This window comes from Lissotriton helveticus, chromosome 1_1 (assembly GCF_964261635.1).
Source record: "Lissotriton helveticus chromosome 1_1, aLisHel1.1, whole genome shotgun sequence".
NCBI lineage: Eukaryota > Metazoa > Chordata > Amphibia > Caudata > Salamandridae > Lissotriton > Lissotriton helveticus.
This window is the reverse complement of record NC_136057.1, coordinates 532,782,390-532,807,482: the sequence shown is the minus strand read 5'-3', so window position 1 is coordinate 532,807,482 and position 25,093 is coordinate 532,782,390. Positions and strand designations below refer to the sequence as shown.

The window sequence follows — 25,093 nt, the reverse complement described above, 5'->3', positions numbered from 1 at the left end:
ATACATTTCTAGGCACTGCCTATCATCACACATGATGTGCTTTTTTACAGTGCTCACTAATCATACTTAACAAGTTTCTAAGTGCTGGTGACCAGCAATACAGCACAAGCTGTATTTAGGCGCTACTTATTGAAAAACAATAATTTTACATTAGTTTCTAGGTGCTCTGCTTCTCTGGTTGCTTACCAGTTACGTATAGTGAATAAGCCTCTAGGCACTATAGTCAGGTTACAGCAACAAAGAGCCTCCAGGCGATGCTTGCCATCCATCCCCAAAAGATGGGCCCTTCACGATGGGCAGAGCATTCGTCAAAGACAGGCCTTTCAGCAGAGACCTTCACCGAAAGACAGGCCATCCCCAGAGGCAGACCCCTCCCAAGGGACAGACTCCTCTATGACACACCCCTTGAAAGGGTTGTCACTTCTCCATAGCACAGCCTTCTGCTGACCATACTGAGTCAGAACTTGCCAGTGGATTAGCCATTCACTTAGGACAGACCCTTCCAAAGAAGCAGATCACTTCCTACAGACTTCTTTCCTAGTGGCAGACCTACCCTTCCTCGACTATGGATCCTTCTCCAGAGACAGTTCATCCTGGATTGCCTAACAACCGTGTCTCTTAATGGTATGTTGACGGGACGTTAAGAAACACCATTGTTAAGCACCTTCTAGAAAAAGGAAGTTTCCTCTCAACCTTGCACATTGTGAACTAGTGATAGTGAAAATGCCCACCATGTACAACAGGCCCTGCCCCTGATTATTATATTGGGTGTGGCGGTAGGATCCTCTTGGATGTGTTACACCTACCAACAAGTGGGCAGGGACCGTCTTTTAACAGGTGAAGTCAGGCCTTCTTGAGGAGGCCAGGCCTCCCATTCCAGAAAGGCAGTTCTCTGTAGGCACAGTTGTAACATGGCGATGGATACTGCACTCACACAGTGTGTGACACACTGGTGCATCAGTGTCAGCGTGTAAGTTCTGCCACAGGAAGGTAGACGGCAAGGATGAAACATTTAGGGGCCTGTTTTTGTGATTGTGGTGTTCCACCATAGTTTGAGGATGGAATGTCAAGTGGGGGGAGTGGGAGTGGAATGACAGGCAAGGACCCTTCCTACCCTTCCTCGACTATGGATCCTTCTCCAGAGACAGTTCATCCTGGAGTGCCTAACAAGCGTGTCTCTTAATGGTATGTTGACGGGACGTTAAGAAACACCATTGTTAAGCACCTTCTAGAAAAAGCAAGTTTCCTCTCAACCTTGCACATTGTAAACTAGTGATAGTGAAAATGCCCACCATGTACAACAGGCCCTGCCCCTGATTATTATATTGGGTGTGGCGGTAGGATCCCCTTGGATGTGTTACACCTACCAACAAGTGGGCAGGGACCGTCTTTTAACAGGAGAAGTGAGGCCTTCTTGAGGAGGCCAGGCCTCCCATTACAGAAAGGCAGTTCTCTGTAGGCACAGTTGTAATATGGCAATGGATACTGCACTCACACAGTGTGTGGCGCACTGGTGCATCAGTGTCAGCGTGTAAGTTCTGCCACAGGAAGGTAGACGGCAAGGATGAAACATTTAGGGGCCTGTTTTTGTGATTGTGGTGTTCCACCATAGTTTGAGGATGGAATGTCAAGTGGGGGGAGTGGGAGTGGAATCACAGGCAAGGGAGTTTAAGGAGTGGAGGGTTAATCTTTAAATCCTGACTTGATTCCAAGGGAGAAAAGGCAGGTTGCCACTCTTTTTTAAGAACAAATAAGCATCCTCTTTTTCAAATATGACAGAAACCACCTTAATCAAAATGCTAAGAATGTTTTATCAGCTGAAGTTATTTAAACATTAAAACATAGTGCAACTCAATGCAATGTGTCCCGCAGTTACAAGGGTTATACAAATGGGCATGGGCTAATGTAACAAATAACTGTGTATGTTGCGGCTTTGAAACATGGGACCCATTTAACTGCGTACTACTATGTGTAACTAACTCCAGTTGATAAAACATTCTTATCACTTTGATTAAGGTGGTTTCTGTCTTATTTGAAAAAGATGATTTGTTCATAAGGTTATTTAGCATGAAATTATATGATTCTAAATGGTACCAATGAGAAAAAACAAAGAGTTATGGGGCCCCCAGCACTGGCCCTCTGAAATGGGTACTCCCCCCATACCGGTCACAAATGCCCGCAATCTGGGAGTCATTATTGATGACTCGCTCAACCTTCACCAACAAGCGATAAAAACCGCTGCCACTTGTTTTGCCATCTTAAAGTGGCTAAAAAAGATATGCTGGATGCTACCGGAAAATTCTAAAAAAACCGTAGTCAATGCTTTAGTGACATCAAGGCTCGACTACGGTAATGTCTTGTACCTGGGGGCAAACAAGGCCACTGTCCGCAGACTACAGACTGTACAGAATGCAGCAGCACGACTGTTATGTAAAATTCCATTCTCTACACCTACCACCAAATATATCAGGAAACTTCATTGGTTAAAGGTTGAGAACAGAGTCAAATTCAAAACTTTATGTTTTATGCATAGAATTTCCACTAACACTGCCCCTAAATACCTGCAGAACCTGGTGCGCCCCTATCGCCCCACCAGGACTCTGCGGTCCTCCACGGCCAATCATTTTGTAATTCCAAAATTCAAACTGGCGCGCATGGGTGGTAAGTCCTTCTCAGTTCTTGGACCATCTCTCTGGAACTCAATGCCACCGACATTGAGAACAGAGCTGAACTACGTAAAATTCAGGAAGGCCATAAAAACCTGGCTATTCAATATCTAGCATGCCATAGCTTATCATATCGGGATCTGTTGCGCCGGGAAACCCTTTGTTGGGTAGCTGTGCGCCCTATAAATGAAATAAATAAATAAAACCTTTGTTGCCTGAAAGATTCCAAAATGATGGAGGCACTTTTTTTTCCATTACCGATCAAAATTGGATCAGTATCTAAAAAAAATAAAACACGCAAGAGCAGGTTTATCCTGAGCAGGCGGGCAAAGCAGAAGCAAAACATAGAGGGTGGGGGAATAGCAAAGCAACACAGGTGAGGGAGGGAATGGCAAAGCAACAGGGGGAGGGCAAGAGGGGAAGCAAATGTAATGAGGGATTGAAGGAGTGAAAGCAATACAGGGGTTGGCAGCAAGCAACACTGGGTCGTGGCTAGAGAAAGCAATGGGGAGAAGCACACGGGCAATTGCAAGAGGGAGGTGGTAGGTAGAAGCAGTCGAGCAACAGAGCAATGCAGAATGCTGAGGAAGAGATATACATGTACATGAGTTAGACGGGTCAAAAACACACAGACTCTAATGGAGTGCTTCACATAAAAGAAAACAGTCCTTGAAAAGCAATCAGGGAAAGCAGCAATGCCAATAGATCAAAGAAAGGGTACAGAGGCAATGCTCCTTGGGAGGAACAACCAAAAGACTGACAAGCTGGGGCACAAAAAATAAGCAGGCAAATTAAATTAACAAGGAAAGCCAACCAATGGTAAGTAATGTGTATGGTACAGATTGCAGGATACTACACAGTGACTGCTTAAGAGTTTAAATGCGGCTCAATCATGGAGTGCTTGACATCTTTCTGCACCAGATGTGCAGCCTCTTGATTCCTTCAGTTTCTGCTAATAACAGCAATAGGTTAAGTTAGGTATTGTCTCTCTAAGAAGTAATCTTTCCAAACTGGCTTATTATCTTTGGTGAAAGGTAACCTCTGTTAATATGTGTCTTTCAGTTTATGCAGTGTAACCCAGGAGTTGAATTGACACACAGCCCATTTAAATCCAAATGCCAGGACTATGTTTGAACCTCGAAAAAGAAAGTGAAGATGCTTTGTTGACTGTCTATTAAAATGTAGAATAGATGGTTTTGTTTGAGCAAGCCTGACAGGAAGGGATCCCTTTTTAGATCGAGCGGGCAGTGCCTGACCTGTTCTGTGAGGCATTTTGAGTGCAGGTATGGACTTTAAGCTCCATCCTTTTTCCGCCCATCTTTTCAATTGTCTCCTGTTACTGTTGTTTCTAAATGGTTGCTTACACACAGTCAGTTGTACCTGTTGCAGGCATGAAGAGCTTTCCTGCAAGGGTGCCTGCTTTGACTCCGGGCGCCGCGCTACGGTTTCAGCATGGCGCCTGCTTTTACATTTTTTTGGGGCCAACTTCACAAACAAATGCTTTTTTTTTAGTAAAAGCGCCCCATACCGACCTTTCACTTTAATGGCACCGTCTGCGAGCATTTCTTTAAATGAGCTGTCTCTAAAAAAAGGGGCATGGACACCATTATAGTGAAAGCGCGGCATGGGGCTCTTTTTCAAAATAAAAAACATTTGTTTGTCAACTTAACAAACAAATGGCTTTTTCTGTAAAAGCACCCCATACCGCGCTTTCACTTTAATGGCGGCAACGCACCTTTCTTTACACGAGACGTATCTAAAGAAAGGGGTGTATGCGCCATTAAACTGAAAGTGCGGCATGGGGCGCATTTACAAGCATTTGCAATGTAATACAAGAGTTTAAGCTATTGGCATTATAAATGACAATGCCTTTTATTCATGTGTTGTAAAACATAAATAAAAGGCATTGTCATTTACATTGCCAATAGCTTAAACTCTCGCAAATGTGAGATCTATTGCATTGCAAATGCTTGTTAATATATATAGGCCATCCCTAATGTTGGCCCTAAAGCCTCATAGTGCAATGTGCACTGTATTTAAATGGTAGGACAGGCATGCTTAATTTTCACATTTCCTGGTAGTGCAAAACTCCTAAAGTGGGTTTTATCTCTTCTAAGGCCTATCTCTCCCCCCATTGAATAACACTGGGTTACCTTATTACATTGCATTAAGTGATAACTTTCGATTTAGAGAAGATAGATATAGGAAACTGGGTTACTGGTTGAGGGGGTGAAACCCTACTCGAGAAGCAACAACAAATCTTGTTAGGGTGAAACTCAAGCAAGCCGCAAATTAAACTGTGCTCAGCATTTTCGTAGCGTGCCACAAAAGCAGCCAGGCTTAACTTGGAAACAATGTGTAAAGTATTAACACTATCAATGCTACAGCGATTCATCCTCTATGCTGATGATCTTTGAATCCCATTGTTCATGACAAGCTCAGCTCGTCATGAGCACACAAGCACTGTACTGCATGACAAGCTGAGCGAGCTCGTCATGAGCATGGAAGGGGTTAACCCCTTGCGTGCTGACGGCAGCACTACCTCGCTAGCCGCCAGCCAACGCGGCCCCGCCCATTTTGCAGAAGTGCTGCACTGCCGCGAAATCGCGGCCGCGGCAAAGGGGTCAATTCCGGGTTGCGGAGTCTTGCAAGATCCAGCATGAAGGATTTGTAATGCAGCTGTGGTTCCAATGACCTGTAATGCAAGGTCCTGCAATGAGGATGCGTCATACAGTGGCAATTCCGGGAAGAAGTGGGGCTGCGATGTGAGGTCCTGTATCGAGGAGGTATTGCTCAAAGAACAATTGATGGAGAGAATGCAGAACAATGTCATACATTCGCCCCAGTACAGAGATCTGGGCCTAAATCCATCATTTTTTTGCTCACCATGTTATTCCAGTTTGTACCCAGCCATATGCAAATCAGTCTTAACCCTGCGCCCAATGGGAACAGTCCAGCCCGAACTGCCAGGCCAGGTCCTCACTGGACTGGAAACAAGCATCCTAGGACCGGTTTCGGGGTTTCACCCCTCTTCAGCCAAGATAGCTTGACTCCAGTGCAATGGAGAGCACGCGACCCACGTCTGGGCCTACCCGTCCCACTTGGGTTAACAAATACAAAAAGAACAATTGATGGACAGAATGCAGAACAATGTTAAACATTCACCCCAGTACAGAGACCTGGGCCTAAATCCATCGTTTTTTTGCTCACCATGCCATTCCAATTTGGACCCAGTCATATGCAAATCAGTCTTGACCCTGCGCCCAATGGGAACAGTCCAGCCCGAACTGCCAGGCCAGGTCCTCCCTGGACTGGAATATTTTGATTTGTTCTGCATTCCGTCCATCAATTGTGTGTCTTTTGAGGATGTGTTGCTCAGCAGCGGTTCCTAGAAGTTGCAGGGCTGTGATGTGAGGTCATGTGTGAAGGATGTGTCGTGCAGCACCGGTTCTGAGATGTTGCAGAGCTGTGATTCAGGGTCCTACGTTGAGAAAGCATCGTGCAGCGGCAGCTTTGAAGAGCTACAGAATCCTCATTGGGGGTCCGTCTAGCAGTGGCGGTTCCGATGCAGAGCTGCTAGGTGATGCGATGTGCTGCATCGGTTCTGCTTGGTCCACAGCTAGGCGGTCAGAGCTTCTTCAGACCTACTTCCAGGGTTCTGGGACTGGATGCATTACATGTCTTACAAACGGAGGTTTAAGTCTGGCAAAAGGTTTAGTCTACCAGGTGAAAATGGCAGTTTTAAACTGCACACACAGGCTGGATGTGATGGCAGGCCCGAGACATTATTGAAGGGCTACTTAAGTGTGTGGAACAATTAATGATGAAGCCCACTAGTAGCATTTAATCTACAGGCCCTGGGTCCTTGTAATACCAATATTCTAAGGACTTATAAGTAAATTAAATGTGGCACTTGGGTGTAATCCAATGTTAACATGTTTAGAGAGAGAACACATTCACTTTAGCACTGGTTAGCAGTGGTAAAGTGCACAGAGTCCAAAGGCCAGCAAAAATGAAGTCAACAAAAACAGGAGGATTTAAGGCAAAAAGTTTGGGGAAAGCCACGCCAAGGATGTCAGGTCCAACTATAGAGATATGCTGTTTTCGCTCAAATTAACTGTAATTTAAAATCCTCTCTAATGGTAACGTCCAATTTTAGGTCACAAGTCTAAAAATTATATTTTTAGAAAGCTGTCATTTTTTTGTCCCAACCATTTCTGCCTTCTGCCAGTGTCCTAGATCACATGTGAATGGCTCTGCTGCTGGGGTGTGCATATTGTTTCTAGACAGTAACACAAAGGGACTTAAATGTGGACAGATTGGGCAATCCTAGCAGAATAATTGGGAAGGGGCAGTACCCAGCCCCACTTACACTTCAAAGAGCTTTGCCTCCTGCAAACACAATGGTGCCTGACACCAGGCGTGCCCTGTCTTTTGTGACCCCCAAGTAGTTGTAGCCTTGACAGGGGAAGATAAAGTACTTTCCAGAACCAGGTGTCAACAAAAACAGGAGAATTGAAAGCAAAATGTTTGGACAAAGCCACGCCAAGGATGTCAGGTCCAACAATAGAGTTATGCTGCTTTCACTCAAATGAACTGCAATTTAAAATCCTCTTTAATGGTAACTTCCAATTTTAGGTCACATGTCTAAAAATGAAATTTTTAGAAAGCTGGCATTTTCTTGTCCCAACGATTTCTGCCTTCTGCCAGTATCCTAGATCACATGTGAATGGCTCTGCTGCTGGGGTGTGCGTATTGCTTATAGACAGTAACACAATGGGTCTTAGATGTGGACAGGATGGGCAATCCTGGCAGGATAACTGGGAAGGGGCTGTACCCAGCCCCACTTACACTTCAAAGAGCTTTGCCTCCTGCAAACACAAGGGAGCCTGACACCAGGCGTGCCCTGTCTTTAGTGACCCCAGGCGGTTTGTAGCTTTGACAGGGAAAGAGAAAGAACTTTCTAGAACTAGATGTAGGGGTAGCACAGGGAGTTGCCCCCATACAAAGGCTGGCACCAGATATACATTTTGGATCTCCAGAGCCGCTCTACAGAACTATCCTGGAACTATGGAATTTACAGAAGAAGGACTACCCTGCTGCTGAAGGACTGCCTTGCAATATGCAAAATTTGGACCTGCTTGCTTACACCTGTGGCGACCCAGAGTGAATTTAAGGGTCAGTAGACTGACCTTGTGTGTGAGCTACAGGGACACACAAAGCTTCAGAGGCCTTCTTGGAGTGAGTCCTGATCCCCAAGAGGTGCCCCCCTAGGTCCTGGACACTTCGCTGGCATCAAAGTGCACTCCTCTCTGCTTAACAGTGGGTTCCATAAAATCCCAGAAAGTGTGACGCCGCTCAGCGCAGGACCTTCTATCCCAGCCCCTCACACATCCTGATTGTCAGCCTCTTCAGAACTGGCACAACACAATGCAACTTGACACAGGACCTCGCATTGTAACCCTCGCAGCTCCTGATCAGAAATGGTGCAGCAGACGCAACTCAAGGCAGGACTTCACATTGAAGCCTTCACAGCTCTTTCTCCGAACCAACGCAACCTGGTGCATAACTTCGCAGCACCGCGCAACTGCTGATTGGAACCGACAACGAGCGACATGAAGCCTCGCATCAAGGACATAAGGTACAACTATTAACAGGCCAAACCTGGTCCCTGTATCCATCCCTTGCTCCATCATTCCAGTCGAACTTGAGACTGTGTTCCAGCCCAGTGTGACCAGATAACCATAGTTTGTGTTTTGTGCTTTTGGCCCAGTTTTTACTAAAACCTTTAAAAGTCGATATCTCTGGGCCTACAGATTGGATTTTTGTCCTTCAGGTATAATTGTATTTATCACAATTGACTGTATTTTACTAGATTTGTGTGGGATATTTCTTGTGTTGTGTTTCCGCTTTATTACTGTTTGTGTGCTACAAAAATACTTGACACATTGTCTCTAAGTTGAGCCTGACTACTTTTGTGCAAAACTACTAGAGGGTTAAACATAGGTTAATTTAGTGACTTTTTGTGGTTCACCCTCACTAGGACTGTGTTTGCTGTATGAGCAGGGCTTTCACCCATCTGAACCAGTACCCCAATTTCTTCCAGTTTAGCAATAGAATGTGTCGCGGATCCCTCAGGAGAGAAGTCAGGAGTTTTCTTCTTCAGAAAGGCTCCTTGCATAATGCGTATTAAAGCCTGGAGAAAGCTCCATTGTGGTGCTCTAGCTCATCGTTGACATACAGGCACCCTGGAGTCAATGGGTTGTCATTCCATCACAGAAAGCAATATTTCAAATTAAAGCAACCTTCATTGTAGGGTACTAACATGTGTCATTGATCTTTGAGGCCAGGAATTGCAAACTTCATAAACAGATTTGCCAGGATGCTTTGCTTTGCACGTAGCCTTGCCTTCCTGAAACAGCATCAGATCTTAAATCTCGAAGGTAAGGCAATCCTTGACAGATTAGCCTCATCATCCATCTAAACATGATAAGCTGACCTATATCAAGGAGATCTCACTAGGTAACTTCCCATGGTAAATATCACTACATCCAAGGATAGTGGTTTTCCTTTGTAAAACAAAGCTGGGGGGAGAGCTCTTAGTGGCGTAGAGCCTTTATTCTTTCTGAATAGTGTTTGGCAATTATCCGTCAGAACAGCCAAACTACTGGCTAAGCACAACTCTACAACATGTATTATATTGGGGTGAAACAGAAGAAACATTAGATGCAATTAGATTTGAAGTATATATAGGCCCTTTTGCCTCTTCAATAGATGACCAATAAGCTCCTGAAGCATAATAATGATTATGACAACAAATTATTATAATGATATTATTGTGGTTGCCCGATTGATGTACAGAGTATGCCACTTTAGTAACAGTAATTTCAAAAACATCTAATATATCAAAAGGAAGCAATTATCTTTAGTCTTGAAAAGAGCCAAGGAGGATAATGAAACCTCACGTACAATCCCTGAAGCCAATTCCAAACCATCAACATGCTGCACAAACTCTAGCATTTTAATCTTTCTTATGAATATTTTTGTAGGAGCTTAATCATGGGCAATTAACACTCAACATGCTCTACCATCCAACAGTGCAGAATCACTCACAGTGCTTCCATCCTAAATTCTCAAATTATTTGACAGAATGGAACAACTAAGAGTCAGTATCACTCATGGAAAATCCAATACAAGGCGGTCGATGGAGACCCGCTCTTTCAGCAGAAACCCCAACGTATAGACCTATTTCAGCAGCGCATCGATTTTCTCTTTTGTCCTCCCATATTTGCATGGGCTCCCGTTTAGACAAAGGAACCAGATGAATTTCTAGTCGATTAAATAGTGGAACCCTGGTAATACCAGAAAATGAGAAAATCCCTCTCAAGACTTTTTTTCTTCCTTATATTTTTCCTATGACCTGTAATCAATTAATTCAGTTAAGTGAATAAATTCAGAAAAAGATGTAGGGCAGTGGGTATGTACCAACTCATCCTAACCATATTCTTTTAATTTGCAATTAAAAAAATACCGTTTGGGTTATCTCGAGACCCAGTAATTTTTAATGCCAATTGAAGAAAATGAGTAATCCAACTCAATACATTCATTTACATTTTCTGGATAGCACCCAGCACTGCCTCAGCAGACTACACCAATTCAGGGGGTTCCAATATCCTTTCAAGGCCAAGCAAGAAAATAACATAACTATCCAGACAATGAACTGAGGTTGTGGCTAAGGCAGATCCAGTGACACGGCCAATTACATATTTCATCTTTGCTCTCTCTTCAGAAATCTCTGCAGGGCAGAAAGCATCATACACTATTAGAGACTTCAAAAATTCTCTTAACTTCAAGGGATCAAGAGAAGCGCAAAGAGACTACTGGGGTATCAGCAAGCCTTAAATCTAAAGATGGCTTTAAGGCCACATTCTCAAGGCACAGTTGTTGGGGTACTCAAGCAAGGTACTGAGAGAGATCAATGGAACAGAAATATCTATGGAGTTGTTTGTGTTGCAATCTGTCAAATGTTTCTGATTGTTAAAGGGAAGGGATATTCTTCCCATTATACACAGTACCACCCTGCACTTAAAATCCTATAGAAAGGTGTCAAATGTCTCATTAAGAGAGCCCCATTTAGGAGGGAAAAAAACAAAGAGCAAAAGCAAAAAACCTTATTGGCACTTACTTGGTTATTCTTAATTGCAGATGAAAGCTGTTACAAGGGTTTATAAGCAAGGCACCAAAACCAAAATGAAGCAAAGATAGGAATGAGCTGAGCAAAACGACTTCAGAACTACTGAATACAATAAGATATACAGATGCAGAAAAATAGAGCAACAATCAGCACAAAAATTCTTCAAATTGGTAATGAATGCGGCGATAAATTGAGGAAAGAATGCATTCCAATGCATCCATCTCAAGGCAAAGTCTCCTGATATATTATCCTTGCAGGAAATGATATGACAGGAAAAGGATTAGCACCATCATGGATCATCAGTGAGTCAGTATGCACTTGGTGCTCGCAAACATCTTTTCAAGGCTTCTAGTTCTTTAGGAATGGTAAAAGTATGCTTGCACATCAGCATTTTATAATAATTTACAATTCATCCATTACTTTATGTAGTCTCACTGACAAACTAGTAAGATTTCAATATTCTGATAAACTCAGCAGGAAGTGCCATTGTCATCCTTCTGACACCTATAAAATGCCTCACTTTATAAGGAAATTGCTATTGTATTCAGGCATTTATTCCCTTCCCTGCTCTGATATTTTGAATGTAATCCCCAAAAGATCTTTTAAATGGTCTACGTACAATAGATACAGTCTAGCTACCTGCAGGTAATAATAATAATGCAGTAATGGTGGGACAAAATGTCATACATCATTATGAGGAAACAACTTTATGATCTGAAATAGTTCACAGTCTTCTCCAATGGCAAACATATTTAGATATTCGCCAACAGTTATGTTAGTTCTATGCTTTTCCTGGTTCATCTATGGAAAGTTTCTCTAAATAAGGAAAGAAGTTGCTATGTTTCATCATGAATGTTTCTTTTTGACTTTACTCTGTTGGCCTTCTTTTACAACTTGGTACTCCTGCTTTTACTAATCTTGTGTTTGAGAAAAATGTCACTCCATTTTTGGTTAGATTATACAGACACCTTTCCCTATGTTCTTTATACAGACACCTTTCCTTATGTTCTTTATGCCAAACGTTGTACAATAGGAGTTATATTCCTTCTGTGGACAATGCCTATACATTGCCCTGGATGCGTTAATGGGTAGTCCTCCCAGCTCAAAATGTAAAGCTCAATGTCTGGATGTGATAACACAAGCGCAAGGCTATCTCAAAGACTGAGATCATTGTATTTGGTCCCAGCAGCACAGATTGAGGGAATTGACCTTATGATTCACAGTTATCTCTTGTGCCTCAATTGCATACATCAGGCATCCTGTGTGCCCAATCCAATGGATTCAAAGCAGCCTGATGGAAGCTGCCCAGTTGCTTACTCATTCAATAATTTTAATAATAAAAGTAGAGTGTGTACTGTCCACAGTGCACGCACAGGAGACCAGGCTTTTTGTTTGATGATGCAGTACATGCAAGACACCTGCAGCCTACCCTGCCACTTATGCCCACCATGCATCATGTTGTATAAAGCAGCCGCTGTATTATCAGACACCAGATGATTAAAGAAATGGGCCTTCGATTCTGCAGGCAAAATGTAATGGGCTTCATTCCAGTTGAAGTCACTGACCTAATTATCACCCACGGTTTAGTAATTGTTCAACACTTCAAGAAAACCTACACACCAGTCAGCTCTTTCCTTGTGCACAAGGCAACAAGCCAATACAGTCCTGCAAAATCTGAGAGATATTTCAAGTCACCTCCCTCCGCACAAACTATTTTAAATGGAATACCACTGCACCCTCCCCTTCATGCTTGCACAACCCGGCTCCGCCCTTCGATTCACAGAAACACCAAAAAACATGATAAGCAATTGCACATATTATTAAGATAATAAGTTGCATTATGTAAACACATTTTTAGACAGTCAGGCTACTTACTATATTAGAACACAATTTTTCACAAATTTCTTAAAATAGGACGAGAAAACCTCATGTTAATATTGGAGCCGTAACTTTGTTTTTGGGTAGCATTTTTCTGTTCTATGCACTCGCACTTTTAGGTGAGGAGAACCACTGAAAGGAGGCGCCTGGGTTTCAGATCATTTCCAAAAATATCCAACAGCCCAGTCTCAGGGTGTGCTGAGCACTGCAGTAGCATGCTCACAGGCCAATATCAGCGGGGCAATGTTAAACACAAACCAGCCAAAATGACTACATCATTCTTGCCTCCTTTCCAAAAACCCTAGCCATAATTATTCTGAGGCATTTCAAGGTCAGTGTTAAGGGGGTTAAGTGTGTGGTTTGTGGGTATCTGCATACCAACAGCCTGACATCAAAACTGCAGGGTTTGTCCAAATTCTTAATTAACCTTTGGTTATGTGCTTTGCTTCAAAAATTAAAACACAATAACATCTCTGTTTGCAGTCTATCAAAGAATTACACTAATTCAAGTTAAAATAGCTGACGATAAATGAATATTTACCTTTTGGATTCAAACACCCAAATGCATCATTGAATCCTTTTGAACTGATTATTTTAATACTTTCTGCCAGCAATGGAAACTGTATAATTATTCATAAACATCTACATAATGTTCCTTGTCAATTAGAAAGTATTTCACGGTTAGAGGTTATGCTATTTCATGAGGGAGTTCCTCACTGGCTTAAGTTCAATGTTGTCATTCTAACCAGATGGTTTTCTTGTATTATTTCATGGTTGGAGGAATCCTGATAAGACATCCATATCAGATTCCATGCTCTCAGCGATTAGGCTACTAGACTTTCAGGACAGAATCCTAATTATTAGAGTAAGAATGCGCACAATGAGATGGAGCAATTCTCAGTCCTGCTATAAAGCCATCTGGGCATAAGGCTCACCTAATCTACTGGTTGTTTTTTATGCAAAAACTTGAGGAAATTTCAAATAAATGGAATTCTCTCAATGTCATTTCAAAAACAGGAGGAGAAAGCAGACCCTTTACATATTCATTAGACTGATTTTTCAATGTATATATATATATATATATATATATATTAAATTTGGATGCGCGTTCCATGAACTGTTTCCAAAATTTACAGAATGTTTCACTGAATAGCACAGATGTTTATATGCGGTCGCTAGACAATGCATGATGTTGCCACAGTGCAGAAGATGTTGGATGTCATCTGGAACATACATGAAACTGCCTATGGACTTTATTTAGCACTTGGCATACAGCCCACCGTCCCGCCAGTTTAGCAAACTGCAAAATCTCCTTGCAGCGAAGGGACTCTTTCTCTGCAAAGGTTTCTCTTACACTGTCAGAGGAACACATTGATGGTCTTGCATAGTTGATATACTATATTGTTGGACACACTTGCGAAGTAGATCAGCACTTCTACTACACCCTTTTTAGGTCTTGTGGTGTTAACCGCGCGAAAGCGCGGTCTCGCCAGAGACCTATTGTCACTGACTCAGCTTTCCAGAAGACAGGACCTGGCCACGCGCATCTTCCAAAAGGCGATCGGAGCAGACCGTGCGTGCGAGAACGCGCACGCTGTGGCCATCTCCTGTCTCCTGGGAAGCTCCAACACACACACAGCCACACCTCCCCCTGCACGCTTGCGCACACACAGAGACACACTCACGAGCGCACATACACGCACACACACATACAGAGCCCCCCCGCCGCCGCACACATACACGCGCACACACACGAGCGCATCGAGCCCCCCCCCCGCCGCCGCCGCCTAGGAATAGGAGCACCAACCGAAAAGGTCGCCCATGCCCGGTCTCCCATGCCTTCAGCCATTATTATATCCTGATAGGATCTAACCATTGCTGCAGCCAATATGTGGACTGAACCGCGATGTCCCTGCAAACCTTTCCACCCGCTAACCTCCTCAGCCAAGCACTGCCCTCCTCAGCCAAGCACTTCATTTACACGTTAGCACTGCCGTCCACTCGAACCATTCGAAGATGGCGCTCGCTGCTCTGCTTCTCTACGAACGCCGGTAAATGGACCCATTTCAAGAGGGATGTTTCTCAGACGAACGGCTGCAAATGCCTGCTCTGGCATCGGCCCGCCCCCTTCAGCTAGTAGATACGCCTGATTGGTGTATGACCGGCTATCCTGATGCATGGCGATCTATTAGTCGTCACAATTCTCGGAGTTCAATGTAACGTCTCTTCCAATTGGTGGAATCGGCTTGTCTTTAAACTTTCAGCGCTCCATACAACACTAAAACTGCGCCTCTGCCTCATCTCGGTTCTTTGTTTTTGTAAAAGCGCGGACTGTTATTGTGTACGTCCTCGACTCTGGCACAGTTTGGAACAGCAGCCTTAACTTTTATTTCATTTAAACATGACTGCGCCCGCCTGGGCATTCCAGCCGGGTGCACAATAGTTGGTAAACAGCTTTAAACAGAAGGGTTTAGGCACACGCACAATAGGTGACACAAACAGATTTAGAATTGTGTTGTTTTCACACAGCAGCTCAGCGGATGAAAAATCAGTTTATGCATGTCATAGAACACAAGGAAACAAAAAGGTTGGGGGAGGGCCTCAGGGATTTTTAAAGACCAAACAAAGACACATTCCCTAACTGAATGCAGAAAAACATAAGAGTGTCAGAGGGTCTGTACGGTCTATGTGTGGTTCATTAAACTAATAGAACAGTGTCAACTCATCTAACAGTGATAGAGAGCATTGGTGGATACCAGTGATCACTCTTAGGATATCCATCAGTCACCACTCGGAACCGCCCTTCATCATTTGGCATTCCTGTTGGCCACAAAAATTGGTACACCACTGGCTCAAACGGGGTGTCAGTTGGTATAACCTCCCAAGAGCCAAGTGATGGCCAATAGTGGTAGAGTGTCACAAACTACCCATCAATTGAATTAGTGGGTGACCGATTTGCAGTGCTGTGAAAAAAGGGTATGTGAAAAAGTGAGTGAAGTATATAAAATTGGGTGAGGGAGCAGAAATAAGACAACTTTATGCAGTTCTATGCTCGCTCCACCAATGTTAAAAAAGCAGCATAGGTAGATTTAACAAATATCTACTCTGATGTAAAGATGGTCAACATGTTTCAGCAATATACTAGCGACTATAGAGTCCATTGCTTTCATCAGGACCGGATAGTATAGAAATGCTACTGCAGAAAGTGAAGTGATGAATAAAAACAGTGACAGAATACTGGCATTGCTGCAACATGAAAAAAGATCACCTGATGCTATGGGTGTATTCTTTTGTTCGCAGAAGATATATTCGTCACATTATAGTTGGAGCAAATGGCTCCACCCCGCCTGGCCACGGCTCAGGACACGAGGGAAGCACCGCTCTATCCGTCGGTACTCCTACACCACCATCTGAGCCGGTTGGGGAGGTGGTCATAGAACACAGCCAGAGATCTAACAAAAAGGTGCGCTTCTTTACCATGTTTAAAAATGGGTGCAGGGATAGATAGGACTGGAGCGGACGATGGGACGGGGCTGTTATGGTGAATCCAGGCCAGGGGCGCCCCCTAACGTGTCCTCGCTAGCCACATACTCACTGCCCCCAACTTGAAATAGGGCTTGTTACCTTTTTTACACCGGTGCATGGTACAGTTTCAGCCAATGACGTGGACAGCCCAGATCAAATCAACATTTCATTCAACCGAACAGAGCAGAGCTAATGCCGACCACTTTCCCCGGTCTGTCGGTTCCATGATCGAGGAACAGGTGCCCAGCCAGGGTGTTAAATGTGTGCAATCTGGCCCACGTTTGACGAGTGCCAACTGCTTGGGCATCATGTAGCCTGCAGCCTTGCAGGACTGGACACGTCAGTGGGACTGAGCTGAAACTTTCAGCTAAGTTACTGGAGCCCAAATTGGCAATCACGGAGAAGAGGCAGAATGTAATCTGAGACGGAGGGGCCATTTCCAAGATTTATCACCTCACTTGATACATTATGTATCTCCTCGGAGCCTATTCAACAAGATGCTTAGTTGGTACACAAGCAACATTAGCACCTGGTTCCCGACTGCTGCTTCTGCGTGGGCTCATTTACTCCAACAGAGCCCGGGGTTTGGTTAATTGGAGAGCAGCACCCCCCCCCCCTCAGCACCAGCACCGCTGATCCTCGAGTCTCATCCTTCTGTTTGTGTCAGATATAGCGCAGCTCTACACCTCTACGAACCCTGTCTTGCCTGCGAGTCATGCCACGCCCACGCTGCTGTATTTAGCGCTTTGTGAACCAGACTAAAGCTGGTTGTATGGAACAGTTGTCTGAGTGAACTGCTGTTTGGTTTGTTGAGACAGAGGTTTGTTTCAGAAGAAGTTTGCACTCTACTGCATGCTATGGCTGCGCTGGGTTTAAACCCACTCCCCCCAGTAATGTAAACAATATGCAGAAAACCCGTATTATTGACGCTATTTACATATATGCACACAAAGTGAACTCGCTTCGAACGCCTGTCTTACTATCCAACCCACCTCACCTACGTCATTTGTCTACGAGGGTGAAGAGCTAGGTCCGACCTTATGGGACTCAAACCTGTGAATGCAGCATACTCCCACCCCTCTGCAGATGCGGGCCAGCAACCAGACCTGCAGGTCGGCGCACACATCCTGGTACCCTTAGAACAAGCTTTACTGGGAGCAGGTGAAACAAGCATTTGCAATGCAATAGGTCTCGCATTTAAGCTGTTGGCATTGTAAAGGACAATGTCTTCTATTTATGTTTAAAAAATCAACACATAAATAAAAGGCATTATCATTTACAATGCCAATATCTCAAACTCTCGTTTTTTTCTTTTTGCAGTTTTACATAGTACAAACTCGGCTCAAGGGCACTGGAGCGCTTCACACGAGCATGAGTTACATTACACAAGGCTAGATTCTTTTTTAGGCACAGGGGAGTAAGTGATTTGCTCAAAATTACAGGATGTGGAGGCGACGGCAGGACTTGGACTCGAGTTCCAAAGTCGGCAGTTCTGGCCATAACAGCGCACGCTCTAAAGTAACAAGCATTTGCAATGCAATAGGTCTCACATTATTAAAGTTTGAGCTATTGGTGTTGCATTATTATTAGCAATACCAATAGCTCAAACTTTAATAATACGAGACCTATTGCATTGCAAATGCTTGTTAAAATTACCAGTTGCTCAAATCTGGACCACACCACTACTGGCTGAATTCTCTGAACAAACTGGTTATACCTCAAACTCCTAAATGTAGACCGTTTCCAGCTGTGTTACATTTAGAGACTTTTATAAGTGTAAGAGCATATGGTATCACATGTCAGTTGTTTAAGTCTTGTTCGCGCTATATAAAACTTTATAAATAAATCCCTCTGAAAGAGATCAGTCAATCTTCTTACTATTCAACAACATCAAATTTCCAGTAAAAATAGTAGGGATTCCTACATAATGTCTTGATGGACTTGACTTCTTGGCTATTAACTCTATTTTATTCTGTCTAGCAATTAATTGGTGTAAGTTTGTTTTGTATAATGGAAACAGTGTGCAGTGACTTGAAATCGTTTTTATTTGTCTATTGGTCATCCACAATAGCAACACACTTTACACTGAATTGTCCACTTTAATCCACATTATATGTTCGTATGACAGACTTGTGAAGTGACAAAAAAAATCTTTCTAGGAGCTATTAATAAAACAATATCAATCAATACAATTCAAAGAAGGTGAAGAACCAAAGACTGTACTGTATCATGAATCACAGGCGGAGGGAAAGACCCACACATAAAATATAACAGTTTTAACATGTATCAAATTCGATATCACTATTCATGCAACTGGTTTTGTGCCCTATATAATCTCAAATAAACCGTTTATAAATTAGACTACACAAGTTACCTGGGAATTTCGGTGTGTTTAAGCTTGTGTGGAGTTGCGTCATGAAAGCTCTCTCCATTCTGTGCCTTAGTGTCAAGAAATCCCTTTTTGCGATCCCAGCTTGGCTTCCCTTCATCCTTAGGGGTCTTATCTTTACTGGACTTGTCATCTTTGATCTGTGACAGATACATCACAAATGGGATGGAAAAACATAATCAGTACATGAGCACAAATAGGCATACATTTTGAATTGTTTCAATTGCAACACCTTTTCTGAGTCCCTGACAGCTTAGAATTGCTTTCAATCGGTGAACACATACCTGCCAACTCACACGGTGCCATTGTGTGACACATGATATCGGCTCCCATCACACGGTCTCCCGGAGAGGAGCCAATATCACACTGTAGCAGGGAAAATGAGCTGAAAAGCACTGTACATAGTGGTTTCCAAGATCATTTTCTGAGGCTTTCAACTGCTGATGTCCATTAAGGGGTGTGAAAACACCCCAGGGCATTGGCACCTGCCTCAGCAAAGTCTCTTTTTTTTTTTTTAGAGGAGGGTTTTGGGGGCAGGATGGAGTAAAAAGATGTCTCGTAGGTACTTCGTGGCACGAGGCCCCACACGCTCCTCACACCGTGCGATTGTTTTCAAGCTAGCAGGTATGTAAACAACATCCCCTTAGCATATTTTCTCTGGGCACAAGAAGCTTCACAATGAGTTCCTGCATACCTCTCCTTTGTTCTTGGCCCCTAAAAGTCAACAAGAATTCCCTGAAATTCGCATGATTTGTTTTGTGTCCAAACGCAAAAAGTAGGAAAATTACGCACAATGATAAAACATTCAAATCCATCATGTATCACTATTTTGTAGGCCGAAATTCATCCTTGCATCATATTTTGACGCAAAGACGCATTTTGTGATAAAAAAAGAGTGAAAACACAATTAAGTCAAACATCAGCTGCACACATTCTGGTTGTTCGCATTGCTCCAGTGATCTAATATCACTACAAAAGGAGGCATAATTATGTAACAGGGATAATTTGGGGAATTTCTCATAAGAGTAATACATAATTCTCAAAATGAGCAAAACTAATTAAAATTTCTTCAGGGCCTAACAGACACCCGCCTAAACCAAATAGTCATCAAAATTGCTAAATACATCTAGCTCATTTTGATAGGTATAGACAGCATCAGTGCTTGAAGGAGGAAGAACCACTTGTTTACCACCGAAATCTTTTTGCTGAAGTCATAATGGCCAAAAGAACTAGTATCTACAGACTGTGCACTGATGTTGAGTTCTTTGTAAAAGAACACAATAGAACATAAATATGCGTTTTGATCCACATTTGCAGCTAAGAGAGATAATTGTTACTTAGTTGTACATTTCATTTATATATGCAATTCTCAAAATGATGGTGTTCCGGTAGAGATGTAATATATGTATATCATTGCTTCATGCACACGAAATGAAGATCAACATGGCAACTGTGTCATGCTGTAGTAGATGGCTCTCCAGGATGAAAGCCACCAGATCGTGAGCGCTATAGCTGCATTAAAACTGGTATGTGACTTGCCACTTCCTGTGCTTGTGTTGTGGTCTTCAGGTATATGTCCAGAAATCAGAAGTGGCCTAAATGGGCTATGAGATAATGTTGAATCATAGCCTCAGAATAACTTCTGAATTGGTGTCACCCGCAGTGATCTCCTTTTCAAGCGGTTTGGAAGTATGCCTGAATCCTCTCCGTCACCCTCCTTCTTAGAAGCTGTCTAGTCACTTCTTTCAGGCTGCCTAGTGGTGCATTGCACTCAGTGGGGCTTATTTACAAACCCCTTGCACCGCTGGTGCGTCACTTTTAATATGGCGAAAAGTGATGTACCGGCAGCACAGGGGGCTAGTAAATAAGACTCAGTGTTTCTATCGAACTTTAGTAATTGTTGCGTCTGTTATAGCTTTTAGACCAGAGTTATCGCTTGATATTGAAAGTGTACAGCATCATCAAACAGTTGCCTTGTTAGAGCTACAATTGATGGCAGTTTCTGTGAAGCAGCATATATTGGTGACGTTTCTTTCTGCACTCAATTTGTCAAAGATGGCTGCAGTCAATGTTTTTTTTTATAAAGAAGGTGTATTATTCTGCATACCTTTGAGTCATTATTGCTCAACATTAGACGTCCATTGCTCTTTATGTTTTATATTGTCATATATTCTGAAAGGGATGATTTGAATATTTTTTCAAATTATATTGGTCCTTAAACATCTTTCTCAATTGACTAAAGTTTTATAAGTGTTTTTGAAAAGGATATTCTAGCTTTCTAACTATAAGAACTCAAGTTCTGTGATCTACCAGCATTAGGATCATTCTCATGGTGCATGATAATATTTGTTTTGGATTTTACTTATGCTACACTACTCGACTGTTCATTTAGCAGTCTGTGACATCAGTCAGCGGTCCCAAATTTCACATTGGCAAGCACTTTGGGAATCATTGAGATGACTTTGTCCTGTTCCTGGCTTGTAATATCTACGGACACCATATAGTATCATCAACTTTGCTGTATGGGATATAACAACAGCTAGCTTGATATTATTTATTAGAAGGCTGATGCACATCCCCTGAATTTCTACATGCTTTTTTTATTTTATCTAATTGCCCATTGCAGCAATGTAGAGCCTCTTTGCTTGGTCATGCTGCAAAACAATCTCTGGGAAATCGTGGAAGTGGTTCAGTCTGCAGCGTGGTTGCAATCACTCATTCACCCATACATAAAAGCTGTGTCAGTAAATCCATTACTGTTATAACCAGCCTACTCTAGCTGCATAATCATCCATTGGAGAGTGCAAAGTTGTTGCATCAGCCATACCATTCAAGCGCACATCAAATAGTAAATCTGGCAACAGAGCCAGCGTGTTATTAAAAGACTGATCTAACTAAAAGGCCCTTAGTACTCGATTAAGTTGTTTCAAGACAGAGGTAGATCCTGAATACATTTCAAGTGCCTTCTCAAAAAAGACATCACATCAAGGGAGACGTAGCCTATGAGGAACTCATACTAAAACAGTCAGAATAGAGTACAGATGTCTTTAGAGGTAATGGTGAATGTTGGGGAAATTAATGTTGGGTACCTCTGCAATATTCAGGTTGCTGAGCTCACAGGCACTAATTATTATGGCAGTTTTTATCTTCCACACACTGGTAAAAACTAGCATCCTTTTAATCAGGTTTGTGTAGGCTGGTTGCTGTATTTTCATACCATGATGGGCTAGCCATGAAAATAAGGGATGTTCCAGAGACCAATAACTTGATTGACAAATCAAATGATTGTTAAATCACAGTTCAAATTGCTTACAAGATTGCTAGAGATGTCAGAAGAAGGCTTGTACAGTTCATATTTAGCAACTCATAAGGGACTAGGGAGAACTTTCTATTCTATCACATTCTCTCTATGTGCAGCAATGTAGCTCCCGAATTTCTTATGTAAAACATTTTACATTTAATAAAATGCACAATGCTTTCTGAAACTTTAAAGTGCTTTTGTTTATTTGGCCATTGATAAGGCAAAGCATAGCCTTTTTTCTGCTTCATTTTATGTTCTTGTGCACCAACAACTATGTATCAGTATTTACACATATTTCGTGCACTCTACACCTGATAAACATTCCTTGAATGCACAGTGATGGGAATTTTGAGTACTGTCCTTTAAGTAGAATGAAATAGTTCCAACCATCAAGCTTTGTGACTCACCTTAAATGCAGACAATCCCTTGAAATAATAATAAACAGTGGAGCACCCTGTCAATTATATTTTTACCTTACCACTTGCTCGACGTTAACCACAGTACCAGATCCTGTGTTTACAATAGAAATGCAATGCAGACACTTTGTAGACTGTCTCTAAGAAGAATCTCCATTCAGAAAGTTTATACAATTAGGGTAAATAGTTTAGGAAAAGTCAGAAAATTCGATTAAACAGATCAACAGAGTTGGAATGATTATTAAAACTGAGAAGATGTACAGAAATATTGGCTAAAGGTAGGTTGCAAGACCGGAGTAATATGAGTAGAAGTTAAATGCTTTCGAAATTCAACTTTGCTCTAGTTCAACCTTGAAACTACCCACATGAATTCAGTACACTGAGAAACAATTACCTCGTCTTTCTTGAAGCCAGGCCGAGGTTTTTCTTCCTGTAATTTTTCTTTTTTAGCCTCCACTTTCACTTCTTTTTCTTCAGCCTTTCCAGTTTTTAAATGAAAATATGATTTTTTAAGAAGCCCTCACATCTTGAGAAGTTTGAACTGCATGAAAATGTCTTACCGCTGTATAGCAGATACTTTGGTTGATTTCCACAGTCACCCAGACAAATGCGATGCTTGCTAAATAAATTTAGTAAATAAAACACTATAGGGTTCAGTAGGAGTCCAGATTAAAACCCATTCGGAAATGCTGTACCAGGAATTACTGATATCACAAGGTATGATAATTTACTGGGTATGTTATTACTGCACCAATGCAAATCGTGACTCTCGCAGGAATTGGTGTTTTAACAATGAATTCTGCAGGTTTTCCTCCTCATTCCAAGCAATTTCCACCAGTTAACCTGGTGAAATGAGACAGTGTAAAATCCGAGAGTTGCTGGTTATCCACCACAACCTAGATATTCGAGAAAATCATAATAAGGGCCTATGAAATCTGGCCAACAGACCATATCTAGTTGAAATTTTCATAATATTATCATTTGTCTTTTTTTGCACAAATTGTGGGTCATACATCAAGAGATAATCACTGCTGTTCCACAAGGGCAAGACACTTTGATGCAGTCCATACTTCATTTCCCATATAGCTGCATTACATTAATCATAAAAAAGATCTAGATTCCAGATTGGTTTAAATTAGAAGCCTTTCGCACACGTGATTTTTGTGTGTGTTCCATTGTCTTCACTCCATCCGTTGTGTGAAGCTGTGCCTCTTACATTTGACATGCTTTACTCTGGTCTGCACTGCTGAAGTACCGCAGCAATGTGATTCAAATGCCTACCATGCAGCTGTGGGTGCTACTCCCACTGTGTACCACTTGGGTTTATAAACCCCTCCCCCCTTCTTCCCCCATGTTTCATGCTTATCACACCATGCACAGCTAGCCAGCCTCAGGTCGAAACATGCTTGCTGTTGCATTTTGATTTCAGTACTTTTGGGATTTCGTAACTGTGTGCTGATGACCACAGTAATGGGCTTATTTACTAAAATGTGTGCAGGTGTTTGTATGATATTGCACAATTTTGCATTGCATCTGCGGGCTTTTATAACGGTAAGTAAATAGATACATTGCTTTGTGTCACTTTGCATCCCTCTGAGTCATACACAAAACCTCAGTAAATAGCCCCCATAGTTCCTTCTATGTTGCTGGAGAATGTGCAGTGCTGTCCAGCCAGATTCGAATGATTGATTGGGTAACATAGGTGAGTTGGAGAGTTTCTGTGGTTTTTCCAAATAAACTGTCTGCCCTAATGCTGCTCAGAGTCATGCACGTTCTATTTGAATCATGTGTCTTGATGTTTACTTCTACAAACCAATGTGGTGGCTCCTGTCAAAACTCCCAGGTGTGCCACTGCTCATTTATTTGAATTCTCACCTCTCTCAGCATGTAATTTTTAGTAAACTGAGGTGTCAGGGACTCCTAAATGGCTTGGTCAATGAGTCACCAAATGGTCGGGAGCAGAGCATCTTCCTTCATCACTCCGCCTTCAGCTCGCCATGCCTGTCGAGGGACATCATCACTAAAAGTGCTCCCACCTATGTGGGTAGAAGACTTTGGGTGAGAATGCCCTGCCGGTCCACCATCACATGGCAGCTAGATCAGCATTGCTTTTGTTTGCAAACACAACTATACCAATGGGGGTTTCACTTCTGAAAATAGATGAGACTAAGCTGTTGGATGAAACACAGTTTGGCTTTAGAGAAGGCCACCGTATAGAAACCGCACTCATCAAAGCCACTGATGAAATTAGGTTGGTGTTAGACAAAGGAGTGCAGCCGTATTTGTGCTATTGGATTTATCAGCAGCATTTGACACGGATGATTATGCCACGCTGATCAGTCGTGTCTCTGCATTAGGCATTGGGAACAAGGCAAAATCCCTTCTTTCCTCATTCTTATCAAATCGTACCCAGCTAGTTAGTCTGGGTGATTTCAATTCCACAGTTTTTTCACTTCCATGCGGGGTACCGCAAGGATCTTCGGTAAGTCCGACACTGCCCAACATTTACGTCACCGACTTAGCACGAGTGATCAAATCGCTTGGACTAGCTCTCACGTCATATGCAGATAACACCCAATTAGTGCTCGCCGTTCACAAAAACAGGGACACAGTATCACCTACCTTCCACGATGGCATTTTGGCTATTAGTACCTGGATGTCAAGACATTGCCTGAAATTAAGTTCATCCAAGACAGAAGTAAAGGTCTTTGGAAACATTTTCCT

At 42.6% G+C, this 25,093-nt stretch overlaps 1 protein-coding gene across 13 annotated transcripts in view; it reads right to left on the bottom strand.

Moving 5' to 3' along the window:
* CALD1 (caldesmon 1) overlaps positions 1 to 25,093 on the bottom strand; it is a 655,703-nt gene that overhangs the window by 147,259 nt on the left and 483,351 nt on the right. For 9 of the 13 annotated variants that reach the window (XM_078673998.1, XM_078674000.1, XM_078674003.1 and 6 more), the window contains 2 exons: positions 22,764 to 22,847; positions 18,638 to 18,792 (listed from right to left, as the gene is read on the bottom strand). In XM_078673998.1, the coding sequence (XP_078530124.1) occupies positions 18,638 to 18,792; positions 22,764 to 22,847 (239 nt within the window). The remainder of the gene's footprint in view (positions 1 to 18,637; positions 18,793 to 22,763; positions 22,848 to 25,093) is intronic. The other 4 variants (XM_078674011.1, XM_078674008.1, XM_078674010.1 and 1 more) reach the window with 1 other exon arrangement.